The sequence below is a fragment of the Schistosoma mansoni genome, chromosome 1, assembly GCF_000237925.1.
Source record: "Schistosoma mansoni strain Puerto Rico chromosome 1, complete genome".
Taxonomy (NCBI): domain Eukaryota; kingdom Metazoa; phylum Platyhelminthes; class Trematoda; order Strigeidida; family Schistosomatidae; genus Schistosoma; species Schistosoma mansoni.
Window position 1 is genome coordinate 59,686,149 of NC_031495.1, and position 10,737 is coordinate 59,696,885.

A 10,737-nucleotide genomic window follows, 5' to 3' on the forward strand; every position below is an offset into this window, starting at 1 on the left:
AGGTTATTATCATGTTGGTCAGAATATTCACTTGTAACTATAATTGTCTTCATTGTTCTGTTTGTTATGCTCATTTTGATTACATTAATCAAAATAATAAATTTTCGTCAGTGATTAATACCATCTGGAGAATCATCTAGAAATGAGAAGAAATATATAATCGTTGGGCTGAAAATGATATTTGTTGTATTTTGATTCAGAGATCATGAATTATGGTTGTACATTGCTGAGAATTCTTAAATAATAATGAAACTAATGTTAAATTTGGCAATAAAAAAATATCACTCAGTGATATGGTAATTAAACTCTGAATATATATCAGTTCCACCGATCAACCTTTTCTTGTTACCCGATTTCTGTAAAATTATTCATTCAAATTTTTAGTAATGTTCACATTGAAACATTAATATTTTTAAGAGTTTGTCAAAAAGGAGAAAGATTGAATAATAAAGTTTAACAGAACTTATAGACTAAAATATAGGTTGGTTTTATGAACTTACAGAAGGTTTGAATCGTGGAAAGTGACGATAATTACTTGAATTCCAGTCACTTGAACCATTTTCTAAAAGAAAAAATGAAAAAAAATGTCTTTGACAAAAGTATTGTATAGTATATCAGATAGAAAATCAAATGTAAACGCTCATATATTTTACAAAATGATTAAAAGGATGAAGTTCTATGTCATCACAAGTTGATATTCAATACATGTCCAGTACAAAACACCGACACTCTGATGTAATTACTTCAATAGTTTAATTTGTCATTCAAAAGGCATCCTGAGTATTAAGCTTTAAAGTTTAAAACAGATGCTAACGACTATGTTTTTTTATGAAAAGAATATATAGAACAGTAATATTTCAACGTTGTGAATTTAAATATAGGGTTGTTTTATGTACGAGACTAAGCTTGTAACTACTAATTGTACAATGTTTATGTATGTAGGGAGGTGGAACCAACAAATGCTACTGAGAACTGAGCAACATTTTTTCGTATAATCAGTGTAATTCACAGTCTTATTACCATAGATATAGATAGTCACTAGTCTCTATGTCTAAATATTCAGTAAAACAGGTAAAACAAACTGTACCTGAATCAGCTGTTGAATATCTTTATAGTGAGGGATAAGATTCGCAATCTTGGAATTATAAAAGCCCTACCTGTTCAAGTCAATTATTCTCATCCAGATCATATCCTATATTCATTGGTCTTACTTCTTTCTTTTTCCTAGTATTATTAGCTGTGAATTCATTTGAGTACAATTCCTCGATAGTTAACTAAGCAATCTGTAATTTTGTTATATATCGCATGAAAAAATTTAGATTTTTCTTAATCCTTTTATGTTTAATAACTAAACTATCAATATATACAGATAATAAGATTGAGATTACTTTAAGGAATACTAAGTCAAAGAAAAATATTTAGCTCATCTATTCAATATACAATAAATGAAGTAGAAACTTTCTCAATACATTTATCTTGTTTGAACTGATAACATTCTGTAATTTGGTGAAACTACGATTTATCAGAAGGAGATTTTGTGGAATCCCACAATGGGACGAAACAGCCGTCCAATGCTTCCAGGTTTTCCATGGTGATCTAGCTTCAATTGACTCATGATTTCAACGATATAAAACTATGATTTATTGATATTTTTTTCTGTTTTTTGTTTGACAGTCTCTCAAATATTCACTAATATAGATAAATGATTTGATTAGAAATGTTTTAAATATTCTAAAAAACAAAAAAAATTATTTTTCTAAACATTCCAAGACTGTTTAACTATTTTTAGGTATGTTTTTTTTCTATGGTAACAAAAAAGTACAGTGCCAATAAAAGTTAAATAAATAAAAAAATCTAGAAAAAAAAACAATCAATTTTCTTAACATTTTTTTCTTAGAAAAATTTCATTATATATAATAAGTTACAATGGAATGTAGAGTTTCATTTTTGATTGTATCATTAAAATTAAGATACGTGAATATTCTATTGTAGTGTATACTATGTAGAAATGGTACACGAAGTAATGACCAATTTTATGTATATTTGTAAGGTTCTATCAGTTTATTTAAGAAGAGTAGATGATTGTTGTTTGGTAGTGTTAACTTAAACTTCTAATTACGTGAAATTCTAACATTTAACTCTGTATATAAGCTTTAATAAGATATCAGAATGAGAGTTTATGGAAATTGTAGTAATTTAATAATTGGATTAATGAGTCGATTTAAGCTAGACCACCATTGAAAACCTGGAATCACTGAACGGCCGTTTCTCCTTAGTATGGGACTGATTAGCGATGCGCATCCACGATCCCGCACATGGGACTTGAACCCACAGCCTTCAGTATGGAGTGCGGACGTTTAACCTCTAGACTACTGAGATGATATCCAATGGCGTTTATGTCTAAATTCAAACAATCCACGAAATTTTGCCGCCGTCCATCAATTTCTTCAAGCAGTAACTGCTTCATAACAGATACGATTTGACTCTACTGGTAGTCTAGCTTAAATTGACTTATGAATTCAACTACTTAATAAAATAGCTCGTTGATGTAAGAAGTATATTTCTAATTTTTAAAGTTATATTAATTGGGAAATACCCATCAATTTCTTTTACTTTAGTCATTCAATAATGACATATTCAATGAAGAAATAAAAATCCCACTAAAAGTTGTTATATATAAGTAAAAAAATGTAAACTAGCCATGGAAATTCGAAAAGAACACAGTATTATTGTAATCATTGATAAATAGTAAATAGCCAATGTAACAGAAAAGACAGACGGTTGATGAGTTATAGAAATAAGATAAAAATATGATTAGTTTTGAAAATAGGTTGTGTATCACCATAAAACGAGTTGAAAAAAAGAGTAAGCACAAAGAAATAGCATGATTAATAAGCTGGTTCGAATCAAGAAGATAACATAGTAGAATATATGATGGTCACTAGGATCGTGATATTAGATGCTGTGTTCGTTTGACGTTGTTCTTTACACATCATTACGAACTACTTATGCTTATATTAACGGATTTACTAATTTCATGCAGTCAGATCCCCTGATAAATTTAGATTTAACAAGAACAACAAGTTTTGCAGATCAAAATGAATTTCACAGTTTCTCATCAGCTACATACAACCTAGCATTACAATTAAATGTATAACTATTAAAACACAGATATATGGACGAAGAATATTCTTTTTAATAATTCCTTGTCAGGTTCTACAATTAGATATTAAAATTGCTAATCCATAAAATTGGCCAGATTTGAAGCAAAGTACACCATTTGAAATTATAACATGTGAATTTAGGATTGTTTGTGATACAAAGTAAAAACGGTAATGTTCGAATGACTAATATGAAGTGTTGACATGAATAAGCTTATACGTTAAATGAAGTTGTGGGATAAATTATTAGAATAAATATGGTTAACATGGGGGTGAGAGAAGTAATAATGTAATTGCAAACCGGAAATGACGTAATATGTAGAATAATATGAATTGGGTACTAATTAGTAAATAGGGATGAGTGCTGAATAAATTTCTCAAAAAGGTTGGCAAGTGTAATAATAATATATGTGAAATAGATAAGTTTAAGCTACGAAAATGAACATCAATTAAATTACGACACCATATTATAAAAATGATTATTAACTAGTTGGGCTGGAAGTTGGCCAGAGTGAAAAGAGCGGCTGAACATATTTCTTTTGGATGCAAAGCTCCGGCTTTTTGATCCGAATAGCTATTGCTTCAGGTATCTGAAGGATTCTCAGTCTGACTGATTTAGGCAGGTTGTTGTTAATACGATATATTATTGTGAATGATTGTTCCATGTTGGTTGTATGGCCCGTTTAAACTAAATGAGCTGAACAGTTTCGACTATATCTTTGCTTAACCACGAGCCCGAAAATACAAATTCCGAGAACACCTGCCAATATAACTTGCTTCACAAGAGTAGTTGAATCAACAGATACAGAAATAGGTGTCTGGTCCAGGTAACTTACCTTTCAATCCCGGAGTGACCATTGGATGAGTAGAAAAGAGTAATTGCAATTTACCTGCATGATAAGTTCTTTGCTCTGTGGAACTTTATTATTAGCATTTCGATGGTCGTATCGCCTCTAAGTTGTAGGCGCACAGTAAGGCTTTCCTTATGCTCTTTTTTCTTGGCTAAATGTTTATTTATAAATAATTCAGAATATCCATTTTTTCATGATCATACGCAGTGCCTTTGTTTCTTTTTCAACCGCATCTAATGAACTTATAGTCTTTATTCTATAATGAAGTGTCTTAATCAGGTTCCTTTTATATTGTAGAGTAACAAAATTAAAGAACTTTGTACATTGGCCAGTCCAAGTAATTTTCTTGTTTGATTTTCTTTTTAATGACCCATCTATACTACTTGTAAGTAGAACATTTAGGAAGGCTATTCTACTTCACTTTTCTTCTTCACATGTGAATTTTATGGACGGATGAACTTCATACAATCACTTGAGTGTTTCTATCGGGTCAGTATGGTTGCTACAAAGGATGAAGGTATCGTCCATATGTCACCATTACAATGGTAGCTTGTCAGTCTGCTGTGCCAGTGGACTATTTTCTAGTTTGGCGAGGAAAATTTTAGCTAACAACTGTCTTAACATACTTGATTTTGTGGCGTTAAGATAAAACGAAAGAAAAATTATGATAAGTAGATACATAGTGTATAGATAAACATAGTGAAGACCAATGTGTATTTATATACTGGGAAGTTATAATTCACAGTTGAATAGGTGTTATAGCTACTAGTAATCATAATGAAGATAAAAGAGGCCAAGAAAAGTCAATTGGATAAATAAGTGATTGGGTAGTCGCTCAGCATGATAAAGAATAAAATAAATGAATGTATCAGGGCATGTATGGGGAAAGGATTGAAAAGAAATTTAAAATTAATAAAGTTTGCTAGATAAACACCAGTCACCATAGGAGGTGAAGGCTAATCACAATTTCCCTGTAGTATACGTAGGTCAGGTTGAAAACGTTCTGAGTGATCGCCTCTACAAAACGGAGTAAGATTGGTATTCTTTGTCCGTCAATTATTTTGAATGCATGCACTTGTGAAGTCTGTTTGTTCTCAGTCGTAGGTTTCCAGGAGCATATTCAGAGAACTTAAAAGAGGTCCTTCTATTTATTTTTTCTGTAAACCTGTCTCCGAAGGTACATGTAAACCTACTGCTTTTGGAAAGCATTTTTCACATTTTAAGTGACTGTGAATCATGAGTCTGTTATGACTGAAAGACAAGGTTGGATAAGGTTTACTACCATTTTGTGCTTCATGTTATTCTTTTTTTAAACAATTTTGCTTCCAATTAGTAAAGTGTTACCGGTTTGTTATAAAATGATAAGTAAATCGATAATAAAGAATGTTTTAGAATTACATTGCAAATAGGTAAGCGTTTCATGCATATTATTTAAAATGATCATCTCATCTGACTACATATATATAGCACTTCAGTTAATGGTAATTACCGTTTGAATAATGATACTTGCTTGAAGATGAAAAATGTTTTTGGTAATTTTTTCTACCTAGTTAAGAATGTCAGCTGCTCGTTTGAAAACGTATCAGAAAAACCCTATTCTATTAGGATAAAATGTTCAACAAGTATAAGGAGTGGTTTTGTAGAGTACAAGGTTATTCTCAAGAGCTAATTAATGTGTGGATAATCTAAGATTTATATTGATGTTATGGGATAAGAATCTGTGATATTGTATAAAGATAAATAAATGATGAATAGCTTAGTTCAAAGTGATGTCAAATTTATAAAATACTTACCATAGCTTAAAGAATCGGTACAATTGAATGAACCTGCTTTCACTATTTTTGTACCTAAACATGTAAAATATTGACATATTTATTCAAGAGATAAGTAAAAATGTTAATGACAAATTATATTACATTCATGGTAAGTTAGATGCTTTTTAAAACTGAAAAGAATTCTGCAAATTGTTTTGAATAAACATGCCGATTTATTGACTTTCAGTATTGAATACAATCATCAAGGGAAAAGTAGATTATTAACAATGATGGATTTGAAGGGGTTTTGTGGATAATTTAATATTTTCATAGTTGAAATCATGAGTCAATAAAAAAGCTAGACCACCATGGAAAACCTGGAAGTACTGGACGGCCGTTTCGCCCTATTATTGGCTCTCATCTTTAGGAAGGTGAACAAACATCTATATCGCCTACAAGTGCATCTCCCTCTGTTAACTACAAATGGTCCAAACAAACGTGTCCAGACGACCTATATTTAGCCTACATGACGATTAGATCTCCGCTTCTAACGGTGTTATTGTCTAACTTCGACCAATCCACGATTTTGAGTAACCGTTCACCAATTGTCTTCAGTTAGTTGATATCTCTACAACAGACTTGGTTGAACTCCACTGGTCACTGATTCCCATTAGAACTCGAGTAAATATCCCTTGAAGTCACTCATTAGTGAGCATATGACGTTAACACCGTTGGATGCTGGCATAGTGGTCTATCGGTTAAGTGCTCTGGCGCGAGACTGGTAGATCCTGGGTTCGAATCTCGCGAGGCGGGATCGTGGATGCGCACTGTTGAAGAGCCCCTTGATAGGACGAAGCGGCTGTCCAGTGCTTCCAGGTTTTCGATGGTGGTCTAGCTTCAATTGACGCATGATTTCAACAATGATGGATTTTTCAAAAATCATTTGAATAGTTATAGTTTATCAGGATGGTCAGCGGTAAAGAACAAAGAGTGAACAAGCTATTTATTATAAAAACTGAAAACACTGCATAACACAATATGGTTCACTTTAAAGATCAAATGTAGTATAAGTAATCGAACAACATTATCATTTTATAGAATAACATGAGTGGACTAAATTCTCTCACTAAGTATTCGTACTAACCTCAGTTATAAAAAAACGAGGGTTGTTACATTAGAGTTCTATGAACATAAAAGTGTTGATAACTTTATATACATATATTCATATTTATATACGGATCGGTTCAAAAGTATTGGAGTGGTCTTCCTTAAATTTCATTTCATTAATATTGGGATTTAAGTATTACCAAGCCTAATTTACTCTCTAATATGTAACTTTGTCGTATCTCTTGAAAACGATTAACATTCTCTATTAAATTTTTTAACATTAACATTTTTATATAATTTTTTTAAATCAATAAAATGTATTGAGATTTTAGTATTGTGTATACAATCATTTCCCCGTAGTACCCTAACACCTGGAGACAATAAAGTTGAAAACAAAATATAGAGTGACTCGTACTTTATATACCTTAAATTGAAATATTTCAATTCATAACTGATCGAAGATAACTAGTTATAATTCGTTACTTAGTGATCAATCAGTCTGTAATTATCTCAGTAATGTAGGATGTCATTTGAAGCCTGAATATCCCAGTTATGCCGTCTTTGATGGAGAAGTCAGCTGACATAAAACTGAATCTCCAAGAGAAAGTCAGTTCCCTCAGAATTACAGGTACACCTTGCACGAAACCTAGGTTCAGAATTTCCCGCCAACGACTAGCAAATGCCCAATATTTCAGCATAGTACATTATATGTAGGGTCGCTTTGACCAGTGATCACATTGCGAATCGGTCTATGGGATTCAGTCGGGGTAAATAGCGACTAGATAAAGACGATATTAGTCCCAGTTTAGTAATCAATGAACTGTGCTACCAAAATAGAGGCTTGACTGGAAATCGATTTTCCGTTTAGAGACTCATTTTAAAATAGTCAAAATCGTAATTAGAACTTACTCGGTTTGACACCAGAATTTTCATAGTATGAATATCGGCGCTCTCTTTGTGAATAGTCTTCTGTATGCATAGAAAAGGAGAAAGAACGATAGATACAGTAGTACTTAGTTTTTATGATTATAGGAATTTCTCACTATTACTCTTAATTATATCCATTTCCAATGCTCTCTGTTAAAACAGACTGAAGAATTCATTTGCTTCCAATACTAAACGTCTAACACGAATCATGGCACAACTACTACTTACAAAAGAAAATTCATATATTTCGTGAATTGCTTCTTTTTTAATGGACTGGAATTTCAAAGTCGAATAATGCTTTGTTATGTTTTCTTGATGATTATTCTTAAGAGGACACAATAAGATAAAAAACGTCGTATTGAATAACTTTGGTTTTCAAGAAGGTGAACCGTCTGGAGATTCTACTTTCAGCTTTATAAACACGAAGATCACCTGACAGTCTTACTAGTGCATTAGGTGATAAGCTCTACTCAAGTGGTTTATAAGTTTACTGAAGCAAATAAATATGCGATGGGATCAATAGTGGTTAGTAGGCGAAGAGAATGTCTGTCAATTTAAACACTTGACAACTAATCGTGGCTAAATGCTTGAATCTACTTTTTTTTTGAAAAACTTCAAATTTCCAAACATTGAATACCATTTTGATGGAAGTTTTGATTAAAGTTAGTATTTTGGTCACACTACTTATAAGTAACTAAAATCAACTGATTGAATAATTTGTGAGACCGTATCATCTATAAAGATAAATATTAATTCAGTGTTTCATCATGGTCAATATTAACATAAAAAGTAAAGGTAAAAAGCTATACCTTAAGTGTTGAAATGTTGAGTTTAATAAACAGGCAATGATTTCAAGTTTCACACTTATAAATGTGTAACATTACTGATACCACTGAGCATCTAAGTGTTTTCTGGAGATACTTGTTATCACCTTTACAGTTTTAGTATTCACTGGATTGAGGAAACTCGATAGTCAACAAGCAGAAAATCAAAATATAAATTTTCCACACATAGGTATGAATTTTCAGAACAGTATGACATAAACGGAACAAGTCTAGGCTAATGTTAATAGATTTGATTCTGAGTAAATTGCTTAGAGTAGACATAGTAGCTTCGAGTTTATGGATGTTTTTATAATTTGTACTTCGTATTCGTTATTCAAAGCATAGTATATGCTAAAATTCGTTTTATAGAAAAACAGAACAACTCAAGTTTTCCACCTTCATTATTTTATTTCTTCGAGATGATTCTGTGGCACTTTCGTCATATACGTCTAATCTTTACTTTCAATATTAATTTATTAGAAATATTCAAATAATATGATTGAGCAATTTATTATTATCAATTTTGCTCTTGGCAATGCTCAAAATTAGTACGTATTTAGTAGGTACTAAAGTTATTTTTATGTTGAAAGGAATTATTCGGGATAAAAACTTAGATGGATATATCATGAATTATCATCAGCCTTATGAAACAAATTCGACGACCTTGGACAACCTTTGAACGAATCTCGAGTGACGTTGGGAAATATTAGCCAATCAGTATACAGAGAGTATAGAGTAAAAAATATTATACAAAACCAAAGAATTAAAGTGGATACACTTCTTTCACATAGTCCAGAAAATTGTCATGGTTAGAAAGAGGTTCAAAGGTTCTAAAATCGTAATGCATAAGGTGAAGGGACTCATCCATATGGCTCCATAATAGTCGGTCTTTGGAGCCCCGATAAAGTCACAAAAACTCTCTCAGCCTCAACCAGATAGCTTCAATATTGTTTGCATGTACTTCGGTTGTGTAAGTTTTTCCTTTTTATTACGTATATATCCCTACAACACTCATATCTCAGAACAGCCGGAGCTGCAGCAACATCTGCGAATATTGCCGCCAATAATACTGGTACTTTCATTATACAGTTCGCAGTAATTATTATAATTTGCCTTAGTCTCAATCTGAATGGAGAGAAATAGTTCCTATTTTAGCAGACTTCTTCTTCTAACATACATTACATCGAAAGATAACATCATCAGGGTAGCCTGCACAAGGTCTACAAGTCAATTGATTACCGCAATTACAAATAAAGAAACTTCTTAGTAGTCCCATTTATTGTAGCCACTTAATTGTCGCATCTTCTCTAAAATCCTCTGTGAACCGATTGTATATAAGCATCAGGTACTGGGATTTGCGCTATGTCCTTGAAATCCCTCAAATGCTTCTGATTGGCTCGTCCATAAATTATAGTCTCGCCACAAATTCACAAAGACATATATCATCATTCATTTGTCTATGATCATATATTTTTTCATATTTCTCCGTAAACATATATATAATTACTAAGTCTGAAAAATTCCATGTACTTAGCTTTAGTTTCATATTTGATCTATTTCCAACACCATACAAATCTATAATTCTGTGCTAAACACACTTTATACTAACAAAACAATCACATGTATTTATGATAGTTGAAATTTTCGAGACATTCTTAAGAGAAAAAAAAATGTTAAAAGCATTTTCATATCTTTACTCATAGACATAAATTCACCTTTTAACTTTATGTAAAAACTGCACATATTGCCAAATCAATATATGTCTCAAGGTCATTAAATAATCAATCATATCATTATTTACTAAAAACTCTCTCATAGTTACTATTACAGGAACCCACATTTATCATCAAAAATCGAATTAAAAGTAACGATAGTTTAGATTTCTATTGTCTTTTTTTGATAAAAAAATTTTCTGTTCAATAAACATTGACGTCAGATGTAGCTTACATTATATTTTAACATTCAATGGTTTGTAAGCAAAGATGGATAGTGGCTAGCAGTGGAATCCAGGACGCGCGTGTCAGCTGGATGTACCCGTATCTCAGAGTTGATTTCAGTAAGACTCGAATCAAGACCTTTCTGCTGATCACGCCATCGCGTTATCCACTCACTT

General features: G+C 31.8%; 1 protein-coding gene across 1 annotated transcript in view; it reads right to left on the reverse strand.

Moving 5' to 3' along the window:
* Nucleotides 1-7,852, reverse strand: part of Smp_121950 (hypothetical protein) — a gene marked incomplete at its 5' end in the record, with an annotated part of 39,891 nt that extends 32,039 nt beyond the window's left edge. The window contains 3 exons of the mRNA XM_018795048.1: nt 501-562; nt 5,806-5,859; nt 7,783-7,852. Coding sequence (XP_018649399.1) covers nt 501-562; nt 5,806-5,859; nt 7,783-7,852 — 186 coding nt within the window. The remainder of the gene's footprint in view (nt 1-500; nt 563-5,805; nt 5,860-7,782) is intronic.
* Between the last annotated feature and the right edge of the window lie 2,885 nt (nt 7,853-10,737).